The 22,415-nt window shown below is 38.7% G+C and overlaps 2 protein-coding genes across 6 annotated transcripts in view; one reads left to right on the plus strand and one right to left on the minus strand.

Moving 5' to 3' along the window:
* Positions 1-16,711, minus strand: PRKRA (protein activator of interferon induced protein kinase EIF2AK2). Of its 2 annotated transcripts, none has more exons than XM_036745831.1 (8): positions 16,371-16,711; positions 15,474-15,643; positions 11,824-11,905; positions 7,645-7,723; positions 6,468-6,585; positions 4,903-4,997; positions 2,746-2,920; positions 1-756 (listed from the first exon to the last, which is right to left on the minus strand). In XM_036745831.1, exons 1-8 carry the CDS (start codon positions 16,433-16,435, stop codon positions 602-604), a joined length of 939 nt encoding a protein of 312 aa, XP_036601726.1. In that variant the 5' UTR covers positions 16,436-16,711; the 3' UTR covers positions 1-601. The 2 variants fall into 2 exon arrangements, with proteins under 2 accessions (XP_036601726.1, XP_036601725.1); XM_036745830.1 differs by having other exon boundaries at positions 1-759.
* Positions 16,230-22,415, plus strand: part of PJVK (pejvakin) — a 14,957-nt gene continuing 8,771 nt past the window's right edge. Inside the window, exons 1-3 of one of the 4 annotated variants that reach the window (XM_036745826.1) lie at positions 16,230-16,376; positions 18,795-18,984; positions 21,056-21,251. In XM_036745826.1, coding sequence (XP_036601721.1) covers positions 21,130-21,251 — 122 coding nt within the window. In that variant the 5' untranslated portion in view covers positions 16,230-16,376; positions 18,795-18,984; positions 21,056-21,129. Of the gene's footprint in view, positions 16,377-18,773; positions 18,985-19,476; positions 19,543-19,572; positions 19,633-21,055; positions 21,252-22,415 lie in introns of those variants that run through there. The other 3 variants (XM_036745828.1, XM_036745825.1, XM_036745827.1) reach the window with 3 other exon arrangements.

Consider the following 22,415-nt stretch of genomic DNA (forward strand, 5'->3'; position numbering starts at 1 on the left):
TCAAGTCAGTAGCTTTTTAATAAAATGCAGTAGAACCCCATTATAATACAGCTCCTTATTACATGGATTCATATACACTGCGGTCAAATCATGTCCCCTGAAACATAACAACTACATGCAATAAAAGTCTGATATAACAGTTAGCCTATAAGGCCGGTGTTAGTCCTGTCCCTCAACACTAGCATTGTAAAGGGGTTCTTTAGAAAACCCTTTACTAAGCTTTGTGTGAGGAAGGATTTAAGCACCAGTAAAAATTGTTGCTCAGTAGTAGTTTTATTTCATCATTGTCATCGTCATTATAAACAAGAAATATTTATTTACTGCCTACTGTGTGCATGGCATCATACTAGGTGCTACACTCTGCTTCATGATACAAAGTTTATAAATACAAGAAAACAATACAAAGTTGAAGCCATTAAAAAGAGCTTAATTCATAACCACTGCTGTGATATAATGAAAACTGTAGTCTGATGGTTTTCTATGAAAGTGATTTAGAAACATCACGCAAGCTAAACATTACAGTCAACATTTTACTTGGGGGGGAAAAACTCCTTTTATGTGCTACTGCTGCTGAAGGATTTTTCTTAAAGTTGCTCCAAGTTTACTTTCTCTCTGCCATTATCTTTAAATACTGCAGGGCATTGTGAGCTGCATCACTATGGGCACTGCCACAGGAGATTCCAGAACCGTGGCAGACCGTGATGGGGCTGGTTGAAAGTTCAGCAAGACACTGGTACTGTCCATTCACACTCAGTTCTTCTGAAACAGATAAACTACTATTACCAACACATCATACATACTTTGTATCAATAATTGAGAAACCTGAGTTTAGGAAACGAAGAATATCATCTTATTAGCAAGCATACATTTAAGGTGCTTTATTAATCCTTGCCACTCACTCTGCAGGGTAAAACAAACCTCAACTCCATCAAATAAAATGCAGGACTTCCTTTTTTCTACTTGGTACAACTAAAGAGAAAGTTCTGTATTTTTATTAAGATGTCAGCTGATGTCCATCAATTGACATTTGGATCCGGGCAAACGAAAATGGAGAGTTAGCTCAACACTTCCCTTGGTCATATACATTATTTTTGTGCAAGAATATTTTAAAGATTACAATCTCTGAATCTCCACTTAAGTGGAGAATCCATTCTTATGACCAGTTGTAATACCAAGGTAATCCTGCATTCTTGAAGGTGAAAACCATTATCAGGAAAACCTTGTTACATCCTACCAAACTGGAAAGTCTTCAGATATGGGCCAGCAGAGTGCCTGACCCATAATAGGTACTTAATAAATACTTGCAGAATGCATCTGACAGACTGTGTGTCATCTGAGGACCAGCCTAACTAAAAGATCCATTAAAAAACATACAAGTATTTGAGGCAAAGTAAAACTATGAACCAAGAAGGAAGAAGGCAGGCCTTCTGCTCAGTTACAGCAGGTGAAAAAGGATAAACTAAGATAAGGGGGAAGGGAAAAAAAAAGTGTATGACAGAATGATTATGAAGATCAGCATGATTTCAGTCATACAATTTGGAGCACCTAGCGCTTAACCTTTTTTATGTCAGAACCCTTTGTCAGTCTGGTACCCCTTCTCAGAATGTTTTTAAATGCATAAATACCTATAGAATTAGGAAGGAAACCAGTTGAAGTAAAGCTATGAAAAGTGTTTTTTTAAAAAACCAAATTCATAGAACTCAGCTTAAGAATCACTGCTCTAGAGGGAAATGTCTAAATGTAGAGTGACTTAATGGAGAAAGAGCCTTTCTAGTTCTTACATCTAGGTTTTCATATTGATTCTTCATCCAGTAACAGATGCAGTTTTATAATTCAATCAGAAATATGGAAATTAGTAAAGTTGCTTAAAAATCTGAGCTCTTCAAAAGTAACTGCATCATTAAAACATAACTCTTAACAAAACTGAACTGTTTTCTTTTTTAATTTAAATAACCAGGAATCAATTATTCTCCACAGTCCTACCCACAGTCTAGATGCTGATAGTCTCTTACAAGACATCCGTGCTCCATTTCTAGGCCCATTCAAATCAACATTTATTTTAGCATGGGCAGCATTATTAGAACATAAAGGCACCATGCAATCTTTACTCTTTGTGTCTCCTCAAAGTGCTACAGAAAATCAGGAATCCCCATCTCAAGTCTTACAAATTCTCTTCTCTCATGGTTATTATGAACACCTGATTATCAAAGTTTCAGCTCTAAGTCCTGCTCACTTCCCATTCAGATTAAGAGTGGTTGTGAACAATTAAGTTCTTTTTAAAAATTTTTTTATTTTTTTTTGACAGGGCAGTTGGGGTTAAGTGACTTGCCCAAGCTCACACAACTAGTACATGTATCAAGTGTCTGAGGCCGCATTTGAACTCAATTCCTCCTGACTCCAGAGCCAGTGCTCTACTCATTGTGCCACCTAGCTGCCCCCAACAATTAAGTTCTTTACCATCTGTTGTAAGACAAATTTACCAAGAAAAAGACACTAAATAGGTATCGTGAAATAATTAAAATAAAAAATCAAGGACCAAGACAGAGTAAATATTTAAGTCAAGGTGAGTGGGGGCAGTCCAAAGCTGTCCCTGTTTCTCCCCCAGAATATTGTACTGGTTATTGTACAAGCAGCATGCATGAATCCTCAATCAATGCTAGGAATGACTGGACTCTAAGAAATCTATATTTTAGTTTCCCAAATCAAGAAAGAAATTTTTGAAATCTACTAAAAAGAAAATCTTACCTATATCCAAATATGTTATTTCAAAACCTTGTTCCTTTCCAATTTCTCCAAGCATCTGAATGTAATCTGTATTAGGAATACTGAGTAGGCTTCTTCTCAGTAAAGTTATTTTCTCCCCATTTGAATTCCTCAGAGTATTCCAAGTACATCCAATAGTACTTCCTAGGGCATTTGCCTGAAAAACATTTGAAAGTTTAGATTTATAGACAGATAATTTCCACTATGATCAAAAACATTTATTAAAGAATTATCCTAAGTGTAACCTTGTAAATAAAACCATTTTAACCAGAAACTGGGTCATGTATAAATTTTCAATTTAAAATAAATAACAAGGGGCAGAAACAACTATATGGAAATTTGCTAACAAAATATTTGTATAACATAAGAATTAGCGCAAATATTTTGTCAAGTGAATGGTTTTCATTAGAATTTTCCCAGGGCTATATTCAGATATTCTACAAAGCTGCAAATAATCTAAGCCTGCTTAATAATCTATTCTCAGGTAATTTTCATATTAATCACTGCATTTATATCCTTTAGATTCTACAGCTTGATTTCTCTCTACTATTTTTTAGAGGCCACCAGAAAACTTTCAACAGTATAGCGTACAGTCATGCAGTGGAAAATGAAAAGTGAAATCACTAAGTTGTATTTTGTAGAGAACACATCACCTTATTTTCAGTTAAGGCTACTCCTGCTTTTCTTAAAAGGTTGTTTAGCTCTAATAAAACCACTTCAACCACTCCCACAACGAAAAAACCTTTTATCTACCATGAGCCTAAAATTATTACCCACTGCCATAACTCCACTCCCCACTCCCACACCAAATATAGACATAGATAACTGTCAACTCACTTGAGAACCATTGTGTTTTACTGGAAAAAAAATCCTGGATGAGGGAATCAGAAAACCTAGGTTTTAGCTCTTTGATCTAATATTTACTAGCTACGTCACCTTGAGCAAATCACATAACTTTTTTGATCCCTGTTTGACCTTTGCAAAGTTTCTTTGCCTTCCACGTTCTCAGTTTCCTTTGCCATAAAATAAGGGAATTGGGACCTCTATAAACCTCCTGCCATTGCTCTGAGCTTCTCTCCACTCCTAGTTTTGATGATTCCTAGAAGTACAAAGTGAATGGGGAGGGCAGAATAGTCAGATGGGAATAGTCTCACTGGTTCTATGATCTCATCCATCCTAAAGGTGCCCTTGGGGAGCCTCCTTGCTGTGTTCCCAATTCACACATTTAGCATCTTTCAGCAAGTGACATAGGGCCTGTGTGCCCTCATCTGTGAAATTAAGAGGTTGGATTAGATCACAGAATCACTTAGGGCTCGAAGAGACCTTAGACACCATTTGCTTCTATCTCCTAATTTTACAGGTGAGGCAGCTGAAGTACAGAGAGATTAAGTGACTTGCCTGAGATTATACAAATAGGAAATAACAAAGGTGGCATTTGAACCCAAGTCTCTTTGACTCCAAACATCTTAGGCTTGTTCCACTGTACCAAACTCCCTCTAGACAAGCTCTGTAGGTCATGAAGAAGACTAGCACCCTATGTTCCATGTTCGAAGTTCCTTCCAGTTCTTACGCTCTGAGGCAGAGATTTGTAACCTGTTCTGTGCCATGGGCCCCTCTGGCAGTCTGCTGAAGTCTATGGATTTCTTTTCAGGTCTTCTGCTTTGAAACATGATGCTACTGACTTAACTATGAGTAGTGGCAACATTGTTCTTTTTTCTTAGATGAACACTATAGCCATTTATGCCAGGGGTCTGCAAACTATAGTCTAGGGACAACTCTGGCCTGCCCCCTGTTTTGTAGGGCTTGGGAACTAAGAATGGTTTTTACATTTTTAAATAAAGTTTCATTGTATTAAAAAAGATAAAAAACATTCTTAGCTTACAGACCACATGAAAACAGGCATAGATTTTGGTCCTCAAGCTCTAGTCTGACAACTTCTGATTTATACTCATAATCCCTCCTGTGACCAATTCTATGTATCTGGAAGATAGCTGAAATTAGATATGTCAGCCACTAAATAACTCAATGTCCTTTCACAGGACTAAAGGCTTGACTGACCTACACAGAATGAAAATACAGTTTCTTGTAGAATGAGATACTTTATCATATTGACAACACTGAAGCCCAAATGCTACTTACTAAGGAAACATTGTTATCAGGAGAGAATTCACGGAATTTGGCAAGAAACTTTTCAGCAGCATTTCTCTTGGCTTGTTTTTTTGATGCCCCCTTTCCTAAAGAAAATATAATAGAAAATATTTAAAAAGAATTAATGTCCACAAAGGGAGCCTAAATGGATCATGAAAGAATGGGTTCTTGTGTGATGGAACAATTATCTCACGTTGCCTACATGTTCTTCAAATAGTTTCATCCTGGCTTCATGCTTGCCTTTTTTAGTTACTGTTCAGTTGCAGATACCTGGTAAACCTGTTATGTACACTGTCCTCTACTGTACTTTTACATATAAATGTCCTCTACATTTATGTGATTTATTTTTTCTCAACAAGCAGATTCTTCCTGCACTTCTCTTTATTGAGCTACACTTGGTTTATTTCTGACCACTTTCCCAATCCGCAATGGTCTATGCAAGTTATAATCTCATTCTTCTGGGCCTGTCTCTGGCTGTCTTAAACAAACTTACAACTATGTATCACCCCTTCTTGAGTATGAAAGGATGGAATTAGATTAGAAAATCATTAAAGAGGTACTAATTTCCTTGAAATTGACTGTAGTATGTAAAATGCTTGCCTTCTCTATGGTGGGGTAGGGAGGGAGGAAAGGAGAGAATTTGGGAGTAAAAGTTTTAAAAATGAATGTTAAAAATTGTTTTTACATGAAATGGGAAAAATAAAAAACTAAATAAATTTTAAAAAACAAAAAAAAAAAAGGAAACTGATTGTATCGTTTAACTAAACTTCAAATTAATGGACCCCTTTAAAATTATTTCAAATGTTATTAGAGAATGAATATAAGAAAAATTAAGCATAATCATACTAGCTTTCTACATTTTTTTTCTTATTGTCTTCAACACAGGATTAAAAGTTTAATTTTTTTTAAACTGACAACATTATTCTCATATCCTTGTTCTTCCTTTTCTATCATCTTATTTGCTATCCCACCTTCTCATTTGTTAATCTCAACCTTCCCCTGGAGTCCTTTTAACTTCTGGAGTTTATGGTGAAACTCTGAAAAAGATTTATTATTTCTTCTCTCTGCATGCTGCTCCCGCCCCCCCCAAGTACATAGAATTTATCTGTATCTGCTTCAAAATCATGTTGGTCTTAAAAGTACAAAATATTCATATACTTTAAAAAATTCACCATCTCCATCCTTAATTTAGAAATACTACCTTGTCCCTTTAGATCTATTTTCTACTTAAACCTAGATATTGTCTGTAGAGTTATGAAAACATCTGCATACAACTAAGTGCACTCAAATTTCATCTCAAGTCTCAGAGAAAGGCATTAAAAAGTTGCAAGTAGAAGAGGGCGTAGCTAATTCACATGTTGTACAAGACTTTTTTTAGGCCCAGGATATCTGCCAATGGGCATGGGCACTAGTTATGATAAGAATTTACTAAAGAATGCCAAAACATACTTTTAAGATATACTCAAATTTGAAAGGAGAAAGAAGTAACAATCTGCTACTAGAATAAAAATTTCTTTTGACACAGCATGATACAATATTAAACAAGACATATATACCAGTTTCTATAAATGATTCAAGTCTACAAATCGTGGTGAACTCTTTCTTATGAGCAGGTCCTCCCTCCTGAGAAAGTGTATACTCGGGAAGTCTCCAGCCATGCTGAATAGCCAGTTCCTACAAAACAGTGGAAAAGCTTCATTTATAATTTCATCTATATAATGACTACAATAAAAACATTATAATCTCTTTTCCCACATTTCTATTATAAAGGGGTAACAAAGTAATGATGTTTGGCAACAAAAAAAAAATGAGGGAAGTTCATCTATTTTCACATAGACATCCTAACATTTTATAAGGTCCACTAATATCAACAAAGAAGCAATGCCCTCCTGTAAATGGAGTGCTTTCATTTAACCATAACACACCGAGATTTCACAGATCAAATGAGAAGCCAGGCTGCTGAAAGCCTCTTACAGAACATTAGAGAGGATGTCTGGAGGAATTCAATGCCACTGACTCCTGTGGCCTCTCCCCCTCATATCTGTAGACTTTTGAGCCCATAGCTGGCTAATGATTGCATTCAAATGGGAAGAGGGCAGAGCAAAGAAAGCAAAGAAAGAACTTTGGTGAAGGTGCAGAAGAAAGGTGAGGAAAAAAAAAAAGGAAAAGCCCATAGAAGGGAAGAAGGTATTCAACAGGACCAACTGGATAATGGGGATGGGTAAACTGGCCAACAGAATGCATGGATAATCTGTAAGAAGGATGATGTGCATGCAATAATTCAAAGCTGGTTGTGTTATCTTTGGCAGAGTAAGCAAATAAGCATACTACTTCCCTCTTCTCGACCTATGCTATCTGGTCTGTGCTATTTGTGATGGCTTCTCTTACAACAGAAGCAGAAAGAGGTCTTCTGTCACAAGTGGTAAGAAACATTCTTAAAATATAAAACACTCTACCCATGTGCACAGGGGTCCTGTTGATCTCAAATGAGAATTCCACAAACCAAAGGCAGATACTGTATATGGGAGGAAAATCCAAGACATAATAAATAGAATAATCATTTCAAGTTAGTTTTGTAACATCTAATGAAAGTAACTTGGAAAACAAAACATGTTACCATTTTATTTTAAAATACTCATTTCCTTTTTTATGCAACACAACTATGCTAAAGTCACTGTTACATCTTTTATTAGAAGACAAATATGACGTATGAAAACTAACTACCCAACATACCTGTAATGAACCAATAGGATTAGCCTGATTCTTTGGTTGCTTGGAAGGATCAGGAGCCATTGGGTCTGGAACTGCAAAACTAAATTGTTTTTTAAATATATTATGAATTAGGAAATAACTTCTCCAATATGACTAAACAGACATGCTCATTTTGATTCAGTAATATGTGATAGGGGAAATTTTCTTTATATTAATTTTTGTCCTTTTTTTGTTTGTGGTGTATTATATCCAACATAATTAATGAAAAATTAAACATAAAATTCTAACTTAATACTTTTTGTTTACTATCCTCTTTGGTTTATAGTTGCATTCTGCCAGGTCAGAGGTCAACAACCTACATACAGCTCATAGGCCAAATCTAGATTGCCACCCGTTTCTATATGGCTGATGAGCTAAGAACGGTTTTTATGTTTTTAAGTAAAATAACTTAAAATTTGGCCCAAAGGCCATAGTTTGCCAACCCTGTAACAGGTCACTGCAAATATCTTTGTGAATCAATTCTACGGATATCAACAATAAAGGCATCCACTAGAAGTGTACTTTTATGTAACATGCAGTCCTTAAAATTTCTATGTAAACCAAAGGTTGGCAAATCTAAACTATACTAAATTATCTAGAAAGTCTGCTTTTTAAATAAGCTGTGTAGCATCCTATCTAAAGCAAGAAATCCATTATACAGTGAAGGACTGACCCCTAGTCATGATCTGATGGGACTTTCCTATAGTCTATGAATGGGGATACCTGTACTACAAAATTCTCTTAAAGTAGGAGAAATTAAAACCGGTATGGAGAAGATATTGAACTTTTCTCAAGAAATAAAAGATATAGAAAAATTAGATTTTTTTGTTTAAAGATGTGAACTTCTTCAAATGGGAAATTATTCAAGAACTAATCCCTCTTGTTGGTTGCTTTGAAAATTATTGATTAATGCCAAAATGAAAGTGAATTTTCCAAGTTCCTACTCAGACCCACACTATTTTTTTTTAACAAATACAAACATTAAACTTATGAATTCAAACCTAAATGCATATAAGAGTTAACAAAGAGCTGTGGAACCAAATCAGAAGCAGAATCCCTTACCTTCAAAAAATGTAATCAAATTTTGAATTTTAATTCAAGAAGAAAAAACATTCTATTAATACTTCATTAAAGTCATTTAGGATGAACCTTGAATTATAAGAAAATTTATTTAAAAGCTGAAGACTCTCAAAAAAGTAAACTAATATAGAAATGAAGAGCACGAATGGAGTACTGATTATAAGCAAGAGACTCACTGGTTCTGGCAGAAGAAAAATTTCTTGACATTGGCGGGTCACTTTGGCCAGCTGTCAGTGAACAGCTGTTTTAATAAAATAGTAGTAACTTATTTGAATGGATTTCTTCTATGGTAGGCCTATATGAAATAGACTGACTAGTATAATGGAACATACAGTATTCCAGGAACCTGAAAATCTCCAGGTTCTAGACCTGGCTCAGACATTTACTCATCATATGGTTAAGTAATTTTGTTTCTCTGAGACTCTATTTCTTTACCTAAAAAATATGGATGATGATTATTCTGCCTATCCTCACAGAGGTGTAACTTAAGTCATATGACACCAGATTGCGAAAACACTTCACATACTGCCAAGCTCTATATAATGTGAGTTATCATATTACTATTGTATTGCTATAGTTGCCAAAACAAGTGGAAAACTGGCAGGAAATTTTCAGTTAATTTGGGCATCCCAAATTTTATTTTTCTATTTTAGTTATTTGCGTATATCATTTCTCCTACTAGACTGGGAGATCCATGAGGCAAGGACCTTGCCCTTTTCATTTCTCTTTCCTCTAGTGCCTACAAAACAGTGCCTCAGACATGGAAAATATTCAATGAACTTTTGATTGAAATGATCTTGTAATATGTTTCTAAAATCTCTTATTTAGTTAAGAATGTCTGGATTGAAGAGTCTCATGTTATGGGGCTATGCTTTGCACAAAGTGGAGTCTTAATTTTTGAGAGCAGGGTTAAGGATTTAAAATAGGTGATGACTTTTTTAGTCAGTTTTAAGTAGAAGGTATCTAAGAATATTATAGTTATTTAGAAAGCCAGAAGTATTATAGAATTAAGCTGCATGTACATAGTTTGGCAACTGGTGGGCATCTTTTATCATTACTGAGATTTCAGATAATATTATCTCCTGTTTATTTTTTGACTGCCGGCATGGGTTTAAACTTTGTCTGAGTTGTCATGCTATAGGCATCCATGTACAATGCAGTAATCTGAAATTATCAAAATTATTTTGATTAAAAGGAAAATTATGGCAATGGGTTAACCCTTCTAGGCCTGATTATAACCTAACAATTCCCCTTCTACCTGCCATGAAACAAAAATACATAGTGTTTTCTGGCTTATTTTTCCCTGGCTATCTAAAACATCACTTGGAAAAATCTTACAGAGTACACATTTTTATAATGCCATTCAGTTTTACAATGTGCCAAATGCACTGAACATTTTATGGTGGTGACCTTCTGGTGTACAGAAATAAAATGGCAATCATCAAAGGCAGGAAAAAAATGGCAGGTAACAAAATGGCAAAGTCTTGAAAATCAATATCTATCAATTACATGTGATCTCTAGCCTCGAGGATCTTTGTTACTCTGGAATATCAAACACAGGAGCTGATGTATAGAGTCTTTATGGTAATAGTTTTAGGAATTCTCTGAAAGATTTAAAGTAGGAGAGAATAGGAATATGGCCAAGCCAAAATTCCATAGTGGAAAGGGAGAGGAAGGAAAAGTCTCTGTAACAACCTAGACAGAGGATGCTAGTATCAACCAGAACTAGATGGCATCTTGTGTGAATTAAGGACATTAGAACTGGCCCAGAGCTTAGCTACAGAGATCTTGGGCTAAAATAAGAGAGGTATAACTTCTAGGATTAAGCTGGTAATAGTCCCACTATATTCTGCCCTGATCCAACCACATCAAAAATACTGTGTTTGGTTCTCAGTATAACATTTTAGGAAGGATACTGATAAGTTGGAGAACATCCAAAGAACAAGAATGGTGAATTACAGCCTCAACTTCCTGGAATACAAGGACAGGCTTAAGGAACTGGTGATGACCAGCAGCACTTCTTAAATTGTGGGTCACGACCCCATATGGAGTCACAATAACTATCTTCCAAATATATGAAGAGTTATTACACGTGTCCTGTTTGGTAACTCCAAACAGCAGAACCAGGAGTGTGCGTGTAGGTTGCAAAGGCTTGCTTGTAAGCAGACACATCTTGAGAAGCAAAGCTGTTCAAAAGTGGAATGGGCTTCCTCTGAACGCAGTAGATTTCTCTAATTGGAGCTCTTCATGCCAAGGCTGGATGACTAAAGGTTGGGTATATTGTAGTGGTGATTCTTTTCTGTGTGTGGGTAGCACTATATGGTCACTGTGGTCCCTTCTAATTCTAAAATTCTCTAATTCTTTGATATAAGGGAGTATCTAAAAGTGTGATTCAATACATGGTGCTTCATAGTCCAGCCAGTTCTATATCCTTATGACATATGATATCAAGGGCAGGAAAAAAAAAGCCAGACAACAATGTCCTAGACATCAAAACTCTTTCCAATAGTTATTTTACCAGCTAAACTACCATATAATTCAATGATATGCAAAGGATTGATATTACTATACACTTAATAATACCTGTATTGCTTATTTAATGAGGCATATATGATACATAGCTTTCTAGAGATAAAAAAGAAACTGTAGACTTAGAGGGAAATTTATTGCCTTAGTGTCTCATGCCAGAACCCTAGAAGAGCAGTTTTAGCTGCTACCATTTACTAATGTAACATATTTCCTACAAGAAAATGCTTAGTCTTAATACTATAAAACAGTCATGATAAATAAACAGCCTATCAAAAAATGTAGCAAGAAATAACTGGATCTCTACTACACTATATAAGTCCTATTTGGAAAAAACAGGCCTAGATCAATACGGCATTCATTTTAATTCTTGAACTTATTTATTCCTAAAGTTCCTCCCAGATGTACGAGTTTTCATAAAAAAAAGAGGCATTCCCAGTTTAAATATAACAGTTCACTCTGTTGCTTTTGCAAACATAATTCAAACTTTGATTTTTGTCTCAGCGATGATATTTCTGAGCTGAAAATGCAAAAAAAAAAAAAATTGTAGCTCACCAAAGACTTGCATTTGCTTTCAAATGGCCAATGGCAGCTTCTGCAGCTTTATGCTTCGCCATTTTCTTACTTGAACCTTCACCTATATTAGGAAAAATTAAAAAGAAAAAGGCAGTACAATCTGAGAGAATAGCGACATGAGCAAATGACTTCAATTTACAAGAGGGAAAGATGGCAAAATTATTACTTATTAGAATGCTGATATTATGCAGCATTTAAAATTTTGCAAAGTACTTTAAATACACTATCTCATTTTGATTTTACAATGACTTTGTGAGGCAGGTCCTCTACAAATACTATTTTCCTGATTTTTATAGATGAGGGACCTGCAGTACAGAAGGGTTTAAGGAAGGATCTGAATCCAAATCTTCATAACTCCATATACACCACTCTACCGACATAGCATGCTGCCTCTAAACGTATATAATAGAAAAAGGTTTTCCCTAAGTAGGAACCCATTGGCTACGGGATGACTAAATAAATTACGGTACATGAATACAATGGAATAGCATTGTAGTGTAAGAAATGACAAACATGAATATAGAGAAGCATGAAAAGACCTACATGAACTGATGCAAAGTGAAGTAAGCAGAACCAGGAAAACAATATGCATAATGACTACAAAAATGTAAATGGAAAGTTCCACGACCACAAAACATTTGAAAATGAATGCTGCAATGCAATGAACTAAGACAATTTGAAAAGACTCATGATGGAAAATGCTATCCACAACTAGAGAAAGAACTATGGAGTCTGTATGCAGATTGAAGCATACTATTTTTCTCTTTTTTTCTCCCTTTGGTTTTTTTCTTTCTCATGGTTTTTCCCTTTGGTTCTAATTCTTCTTTACAAACACGACTGATTTTTTCTCTCTCTTAAAAAAATTGTTACAAAGGACTATTCTTTGGGATGGGAGAGAGGGAGAGATACAGGGGGACATCTAAGTTACACAAAAACAAAGATAAAATAACCAAATTGTATTTTAAAAAGGGTTTCCCTACATACTAAATGTATACATCAAAAAGACATTTTAAAATTATAAATGCTCCATAAAATGATAGAAAAAGAGGTTATATTTTATGCTCAGAGGTATTGAACATATTCACTTCTCCTCTAAGCCTGGACGAAAGGGAGAACACCAGTATCATTGTAGCAGAGAAGCCTGAACTTGTGAAATGCAGCCTAGCCAGCAATGATAGTGTTATGAGTAGGCTTTCTGTTAAAGCACTCAGTAATAAAAATATTTAACAGCAAAATTATCATCACTCTATTCTGTTGCATCCTTGTGTGCCCTGGTCAAACTCCAGTTAAAAGTTGTGCATCTACAATGATTATATTTAGGGTATCACAGTACTCTTTCAAGGCAGGAGAAAAGGACAGTGACTTCTTCCCCAGTGGATAAAGGGGGTAGGGAGGTGAGGCCAGAGTCTATTTCTAATTTCAGAAAGCAGCAATGAATAAAATTGTACACATTTGACTTCTTCCCTCTCTTAGGGACAACACAGAATAATGTAGTAGAACAAGTTTCTGCCTAGGAAATCAAGAGACTCAAGTTCAATTCCCAAGTCTGCCAATATAGCTGCTACTCTGTGTAAATCATTTTTCCTCTCTGGGCCTCAGTTTCCTTTTCTATAAAATGGAGGTATTAGACTGGATCTCTAAGGTTCCTTTCAACTCCTTAGATTTCATGATAAACAGTCTCTGGAATAAGACATGTCAAGAAGACAGCCTCCATTTTTACCAGTAAAATGAGGTGAGAGTGGAACAAGGATGTGTTAAGGGTGGGGGGAGGGAGTGACTCAGTCAGCATAGTGATGAAGTCATCTTTTAAAAGTACTCCGTAGATTTCTGGTCCTTCATCTAAATTGTAGGGAGGAAAAACATAACTATTGTTTTTTTTTTAAATTGAGCTTATATATAGCTCGTTTGCTGTCTTATATTTATATAGTTCCAAACTTATGATTTTATTAGTATAGGAAACTTCCAGTAAGAAAACTTCATCAAAACAAATCAGAAATACTCTATACTTAAAAATATTAGAATTGCCCAGGGCAGGGAGAAATTAAACAACTTCCCTGGTATCACAGCCAATATGTATCAGAGGCAAAACGTGAACCCAGGTCTTCCTAACTCTCCATCTACTATGCTACGCTGACTCTTTGTGGTATATCTAAACAATATCCCAGAAATAAAGACTGCCCAAAGTGGCCTTATTGTTTCTTTGGCTGTACATGGAACACATTTACTGATAATAGCTCCTATGTTTGTATTGTGTTTGACAAAGTAAACTAAGTTTTACTCAACAAGGCAGGTGGTACAAACATTTTCATCTTCATTTTACACATTAGTAAACTGAGGCACACAGTGGTTAAGCTCTAAGTAACTCCCCTAGTCACACAATGAGGGTTTCATACTTTTAAAGAGGGAAAAAAGATTTTAAGCTTCTTGTTACTTTTAACATAGATTCCCAACCAAAGTTCCTGATTTACTACTTTATCTCTAAATAGATTTACAAACTGACTGCTTGGCCTTGTATGGGAGGCAGCATGGTGCAGTGGAAAGTGTGTGGGCTTTGGAGTCAGAGTACTTGGATTCATATCCTAACTCTGCTACCCAATGTTTGCACATAACATCTCTGGGCCTCAGTTTCCTCAAGTATAAAATGAAGGGATTTGACTATACGAGTTTAAAAGTTGCTTTCCTCTCTAAGATTCTATTGTCACTTTTTTTTTGTCCCAATTCCCAGTTGAGAGAACAGTGATTATTCCTTCTCTGTTCTCATCAGGGATCAGCATTCTACCTCAGCCCCTAAGCCCTTTCACCAGATATCATACATCTTAGGAGTTATGAAATGTAGCTTCACCTCAGCAAGAAAAAAACAAAAACTGTGGCCTCTTTGGTTCTTAGATGAACAGACCACAAAACTTGCCTATTCCATTTGGATTTATTGCTCTTATATATTTTTTCAAATAAAATGCAATGTGTCTTTTTGTGTGTTTCATGTTCAAGAAGTTAACGACTGGAATGAATAGAGTATTCATACTTAACAAATAGGAAAATTCACATGTAAATTATCGAAGTTCATGGCCTTTCTTTTCTTTGGCTACGGAATGAGATGTTTCACTGGGCCAGCTCTAGCTTTGTAAATAAACAAGAATATGCTTGTTTCTATCACTATGATCTAGGAAAGCTGAAGGACTTTCTATGTGTCTCACAGTGGGGGAGAAGAAAATTCACATCCACATTCCTTTGAGTTTAATAAGTTGCAAAGTGGGGTGGAAAATGGGAAATCGCTTGGACACATTGTTAAAAACTATCTTAGTCCCCAGGGCTACTTAGGAGTAGCTGCTCATCTTTAAAGCCTCTCCAGTTCTGACTCTCAGAGGTAGCCTAATGGAACCATTAGAGATATCTTAGGGAGTTGGAGACCTCCATTACTATGTCTCAAGTTGGGCTTCTGAAGATACTGTGGGGGAGGAAAAAGGGAGGGAGAAGATGAGAAAAAGAGGATAAAGTTTAAAATGTCTTTCTTCTAACCTCAGTTGACAATTTCCAGCTCCAATATTTCCCTACGGCCTCTTCCTAAAGAAGACATTACAGCCTACGTTTAGCACCACACTCTCAGTAGTTTGGGTTAAGTGTATACAGACCTGTGCAGGTTATATCACCAACAGTCACTCTGAAGGTGAAACTTGGCGTATTTGCATGTCCATCGGCTCTTTCAAATTCATAAACGGGTACATTATTGGTCTTCATGCCATACTCATGTAACACCTGAATCGGTGTTTTCCCAGGTTTGGCTGTGATCATTTTCCCCAACCTGCATAAATGAGAAGGTTGTCGGCTGGAAATGCCAAGGGTTGGCGGTGTGAGTGGGAGAGGGCAAGAAAGCAGAAATTTTAAGTTGTCAAGTGGGGCCCTAAAGCAAATCAAAGGGAATTCACTTTTCATTCTTAAAACTAGAAAACGAGGTGGCTGTATTTCTTCTGAGTTCTGCAAAATGAAGACAGCAGAGGGAGTGGGGGGATTCTCCAATTTCCTCTGCTGGCAGCTCCAGGGATCAGGAGAGGTGGAGGAGGGGGGAGGTTAGAGAGGGTCAGAGAGAGAGCCCAAAAAGCTGGCTCCAGCAGCACCTGCTCAGGGAACGAAAAGCTCTCCAAGGCACCACGGGCGTCCTCTTTCTCAAGCCTATCAGGGCTCAGGTAACTCGAGCTGCCTGGGGCTTCTGGGATGCGACAGCAGCGTCTCTTCTTGCCTGACCCACCCACGGCGCTGCCGGTGGGGTGGGGTGGGAAGGGAAGGGCGAGGGGAAGGTGGGGGAGGGAAGGAGTAGATCGGTGGAGGGCGGGGCCAATCCCAGCTCCAAGAAGTGGATGGGGGAGGGGGGAGGAAGACGGGGTGGGGAGGAGGGAGGGGGTACCATTACCCAGAAGGCAACTCGGTGGCCTCCTCGTCCTCTCTCGCCCCCTCCCCTCCTTCCCCGGGAGGCTCTACCTGGTGTCCCACGGGCCGGGCCCGGCAGGCTGGGGCTCCGCCCGCGAACTGACCTGAAGGTGCCGCTGTCCTGGGGGGCTGGCGGCGAGGTCGGGGTGTGGGGCCCGCCCTGGGGCATGCTCGGCCGTGAGGCGGCGGCTGGAGCCGCCGGCGTGGCTGGGGCCGCCGGGGTGGCAGCGGGAGGGGCTCGGGGCCGGGGGTTCGATCTCCTTCCCTTGGGCGGCCCGTCCCCGAGAGGGGCCTCTTTGGACCCCGGGGCCGCCGTCGCGGTCGCCGTTGCGGTCGCCGTGGTGGTCGCTCCCTGTTCCCCTTCCGCCACTGCTGCTTCTGCTTCAGCCGCCTCTTGTCCCTCTTCTCCTCCTCGTCCCCCCTCCTCCTCCGCGTCCCTGTTGTGGTTCCGGGGGGCGGGGGAGAAGAGGAGGAGCCGATGGCGCAGCCCCCCTCACTCCCCCCGCCGCGCCCGCACCTGCTGCCGCCGCCTCGGCCCGGGCCCCCCGCCCGGCGTCCGCTCCGAGCAGCCGGGCGTCCGCTGCCGGCGGCTCCCCCGGACCTCGGCCCCCAAACTGCCCTTCCCTCCCGAGTCGGCGAGCGCGTGCTGCGTGCGGTCACTGACACAACGCCCCCCGCCACGGGCCCCGCGTGCCAGGCCCGGGAGCGGGGTCATTTTCCTCTATCCGGGCATTTCTTGCTTCGCCTGAGGAGAGGGCGCGTCAGGACCGCCATAGTGGTAGCACCCCGGCCCCCCTTCTCCCCGAGAGCCTTCAGAGCGGGCCTCCCGTGGACACGCACTCGGGCGCCCATCCTAACCTCCTCTCGCTCAAAGCCCACGGACGCTTTCCTTCCCGAGATGGGATGGAAGCACGTCCGCCTGACAAGTGATCGATCATCCTCTTACTGAAAAATGACATTCCCCTTTCATGCAAAATCAGCGTGTTCCCGAGTCCCGGACGATGTCCTGAGCCCGGGGGGACCCCAAATCGAGGGAGGTTGAACTAACCCAGTGGGCTCCGGGTCTAGGGAGTCTGGGGGCTTGCCCGGCCACACAACATGACGTCATGTCAGAGCTAGTGCAGGGAAGGGCGTCCATCAAACAAGTGCCCGCTCTGTGCCACGCCGAGCTGGACGTTGGGGATGCCAAGTCCGAGGGTTGAAATGGTCCCCATTCGCAGCGCGCTCTCATTTCTAATGACTCAATTTTCACCTTCCCCTCTTCTTCCACCTCCTTGTTCTCTTTCACCCCGTCTGGGGTTTGCAGGAGTCATCCCTGCTCCATCCCGGTTCAGTACCGCTGCGAGCTCAGCTCCTGGGACTCCCACCCAGCCTGCGGAGAAATCGCAAACCTTCGGCAATTAAAGAGATTCCCCCCCCTTTTTTAATTCTTGTCGTCTCATATATGGGGCTGAACAGAGTGCACTCTTCTTGGGTCGCCCCACAGAAGATAGCCATTGTTTTAAAATAATCCTCATCGACTCACGTCTTTAGTTAGCATCCCTCCACATTTGGGCTGTGTCCCGGCTGTGGAAGATTCACAGATAGTACCTTCTGGCCCCAAGTGCTTGGAAGGAAGTGCTCTTTCCTGGACCTCACCTCTTCATCTCCGACCTTCCCTCCGCCCTCAGCTTGGAAAACAAGAATAGACTGATGAAGGAAAACAAATGCAGAGCCCCTTTATAAACGGGCTTTTCATTCTAAGTCTACTCCGGCGTCAGTCCAGAGGATAAATATCTAATATGAAATGGTTAGACAATAATATGAACCTTGGGACTGTTCTTAAGTCAATAAAAGGATACACTGTGTTCATTTAATATGAATACAACCCCCCATACATTATTATTTTTTCCGCAAAGAGGATAAGATGAGGTGCATAAGAAAATCAGTCTTTAAATTGCTCCCAGATGATTCTTTTGCTGTTGCCCAAAATGGCATAACTCACTGCCAAAATTGGCATCATTAAAGAAATTTCCTTTGGACCAGTTCCACTGAAGATTGCATCCAGGGCTAATGCTTGTCATTTTAATCTGTAAGTCTTGCTAATGTATTCTTCAGAATTGATACTATATTGGATCGGTTGCCCTGATCATACTTCATTAGCTCTGGTCCTAACAAAAGACATTACTGCCACTTAATGTTTGTTTCTTCTGTTAGTTTTTTTAGTCATATAGAATGGCAGTTGTGGCACTCCAGTCTTACCTTTAGTATATCAGTTTACACGATGTATAATTCATTATGCTGAGTTCATGAAGCTGAAAGGGAACAGTGAGTTCTGCACACTGGAAACTAGTTAGCGAAAACAGGTTATTTTGCTTTTTGATTAAGTATATAACTGCAGTTAAAAATTCATCCTTGATACGGTTTTGTGCATGGTAATTTTCTTTAAAATACTAGCCTTTTGAATATGGATTTAATATCTGGAAGTTGCAGTTGATAAAGTGTTTTATCATTAATATTATATTAATATGTTTGCTGCTGCTACCAAGAGCTTTGTTAAGCAAGTTGGAGATGGAGGGAGATTAGTTCCTGTTCCAAGCCTCAGTGAAGCTGACAAATATCAACCTTTGAGCCTTGTGGTTAAAAAGAAAAGATGCTTTTTGTTACAGAGAGCTAAATTTACCTCAACACCTTTCACGCTGAACGATATTCTCCTAGGAGACAGAGAAATTTCAGCTGGTAAGTGTTTCAATAGCTTTTTAAAAACCTGTTTTACTGTATTAGTAACTTAAATACAGATAGCATGTTACAAGAGTAGCATGATTTTTATTGATAGGCAAATTTTCTATTGAGATAGGTGTAGTGATATTAGTAACAGAAAGAATGCTTCAAATTTACAGTGTCAAATCCAATAGGAGCTCAAAACATTTTCAAATCTATTAAAACGTGTGGAACTTCTCAATCTGGCATCTCTTCCTCTAGCTCTCCCTGTTGCTTTGTTTTTACTTACATATGTACTGTTACACCTTTCCCTCCCCTACTGAGTAGATGGTAAACTTCTTGTGGGCAGAGACAATTTTCATATTTATTTTTGTGTGATCCTTGCTTATCACAGTGCCTGGCTCATTGTAAGTGCTCAATAAATGTATATTGAATTGAATTTTTAATAAGTTGTTTTGCCAAATCAATTTGCATTTCATTTTATAACAATATTTGCTAATGTTTATTTAGTGCTTCAGAGTTTACAAAACACTTCACATATTTTATTGAATTTGGTCCTCCCAAGAGCTCTGTGAGGTAGGTGCTATTATTATCTTTGTTTTATAGGTAAGGAAACTGAGACTAAGAGGGATAAAGTGACTTGCCATTCCTTACTAGCCACAGCTGGTACATATCTGAGGCTGAGTGTAGAGTGGGCTTCTTGACTCTAAATTCAGGGCTTTGTCACTGTGTCACCTAGCTACTTCACACACTGAACAACTACAAAATGGGAATGATACCCGTCTTGTTATCCCGTTAAGTTATGGTATGCACTAAATCAGATGATGAAAGGGATTTCCTTATAAGGAACTCCTCATTTATGACACTGTAAATAATCCTAGGAAATTGCTGAGGTTCAATGATTTACTTAGTGTCATACAGACACTATACATTATTATGTTAAACATATGGAGGCAGCTAAGATAGCTCAGTGATAGAGAGCTGGTCCTGAGTTCAAAAATTGCTGAGGTTCAATGATTTACTTAGTGCCATACAGACACTATACATTATTATGTTAAACATATGAAGGCAGCTAAGATAGCTCAGTGATAGAGAGCTGGTCCTGAGTTCAAATATAACCTCAGATACTAGCTGTGTGATCCTGGGCAAGTCATTTAACCTCCGTTTGTTCTCCACTGGAGAAGGAAATGACAAACCACTTCAGCATCTTTGCCAAGAAAATCCTATGTGCAGTACTGGCATGCTATGGTGCACAGGGGTCACAAAGAGTCAGTCATGACTGAACAACAACAACATAAAGATAATAAGGATCTAGAGGCAGAATTTGAATACAGGTTATCCTAACTTTGGGTATCTAGGTGGCACAGTGGATAGGATGCTGGGCCTATCGTCAGGAAGACCTGAGTTCAAATCTAGCCTTAGATAGTTACTAGCTGTGTGACCCCTGGCAAGTTGCTTAACCCTGTTTACCTCAGTTTCTCATCTGTAAAATGATCTGGAGAAGGAAATGGCAAACCACTCTAATATTAATCTTTGCCAAGAAAACCCCAAGTAGGGTCACAAAGAGTCAAACATGACTGAAAATTACTGAAACACCCTAACTTTAATATACCGGGCCATATTGCTTACGTAGAAGCAGAAGCACTTTGAAATGGATTAATTATCATATCATTATTTCTACTACCACTACTTATTGTTGTGATACTGTTGTTTTAGTCATTTAAGTTAAGTTATTGATATATTGAGGTAGCCTATTTTAGTTAACTGAATTTTTCTCAACCTACTTGGAACATAGAAGAGTTTAAATTGGTACTTTAATAACAGATTGTTATTTATAATAAAACTCCTACTGCCATACTCCTCCAATCTCTTCATGGGATATTTTCCTGAGTACAAAGAAAAGAATAATATTTATCATTTAACTGCATAATTTACTGTAAATGGAATTGATATTTTGAAATTTTGGTTTAAATCATTGCCATTACTACTATAATTTATAATCTTGGGGTTTTTTAATGTTGCACTTTTAAAATAATTAGTGTAGGTGGGTAAGAGACATTTGAAACACAACGATGTTCTTTTATTAAAGGTATCTCATCCTACCAATTACTGAATTATGAAGATAAATCAGATGTTTCCCTCTGTGGAAGACGAGGAAATCATATGGTGAATGATGTTGGGATTAATGTTGCTGGATCAGATTCTATCGCAGTAAAAGCTTCCTTTGGTGTGGTAACTAAGCATGAAGTGGAAGTAACAACTTTGCTCAAGGAACTTACTACTAGGTTAGTATGCTTGTTTTTAATCTCCACTGGAGAAGTATGATCGTATTTAAATAATCTGATTAAATATTTGAATCTTACAAATTTGGCTACAATACATTTAAAATGTGTGTTATATTTGACAAAGCTGAGCAATTTATTGTTTAGATTCAGAATGCTACAATTAATCTTGCAAATGAGTTTCAAAAATTGTTTGAAAAAATTCTCAACTGGCCCAGAAAATGTGCTTTTCTCAGGGCCACCTTTGATAAATGCTCTCTTACTTTCCTAACAATATTCCTTTACAGATTTCTATTTGTCTCCATGTTATTTGATAGTAGGCTCTTAATCAGTCAAGCAGTAAGTATTTATTAATCGTTTACCAAATTAATAGGCAATGTTAAGTGGTGGGAAACACCCATACACATACGCAACAATAACAACAAAAAAACCCCAACCCCTGCCCTTGAAAACCTTACATATAGTGCTTACTACCCTGCTTGATATGAGATGGCCCAATGGATAGAGAGCTGGGCCTGGAGTCAATAAGATTCCTCCTCCAGAGTCCAAATCCAGCCTCAGACACTTCCTATCTGTGTGACCCTGGGCAAGTCATTTAACTCTGTTTGCTTCAGTTTCCTCATCTGTAAAATGAGTTGGATAAGGAAAAAGGCAAACTACTCTAGTATCTTTGCCAAGAAAACTCCAAAAGGGGTTACAAAGAGTTGGACACGACTGAAAAATGAAACAATAACAACAGTTTTTATTGACTGACTTTCTAAAGAGGAAGATGAACTGAACTGGCAGAATAAAGAACCTGCTTGGTGCAAATATAACAAAAGTTCCTCCACATAGACAGATTTCTGCAAAAAACAAATTTAATAGGTTCATAGATCTAGAGTTAGAAGAGACATTAGAAGCCCTCTATTCCAACCTCTTCATTTTACGGATGAGGAGACTGAGGCCCAGATAGGTTAAGTTACCTGCCCAGCCTCACACAGGTAATAAGTAGCAGAGTCAGAATTTGAACTCAAGCCCTTTAGATTCTAAATCTAACTCGTATTCCACTATTATACCACATTGCCTCCCTGCATCATATAGTCCAAGTCCAAAAAATTAGAAAGGAGAGGTGGCATCATGGTACCTGGCATGGTACCGTGTCCGTACAGTGCTGGCAGCATAATGGCT

Source organism: Trichosurus vulpecula, chromosome 2, assembly GCF_011100635.1.
Source record: "Trichosurus vulpecula isolate mTriVul1 chromosome 2, mTriVul1.pri, whole genome shotgun sequence".
In the NCBI taxonomy this organism is placed as follows: domain Eukaryota; kingdom Metazoa; phylum Chordata; class Mammalia; order Diprotodontia; family Phalangeridae; genus Trichosurus; species Trichosurus vulpecula.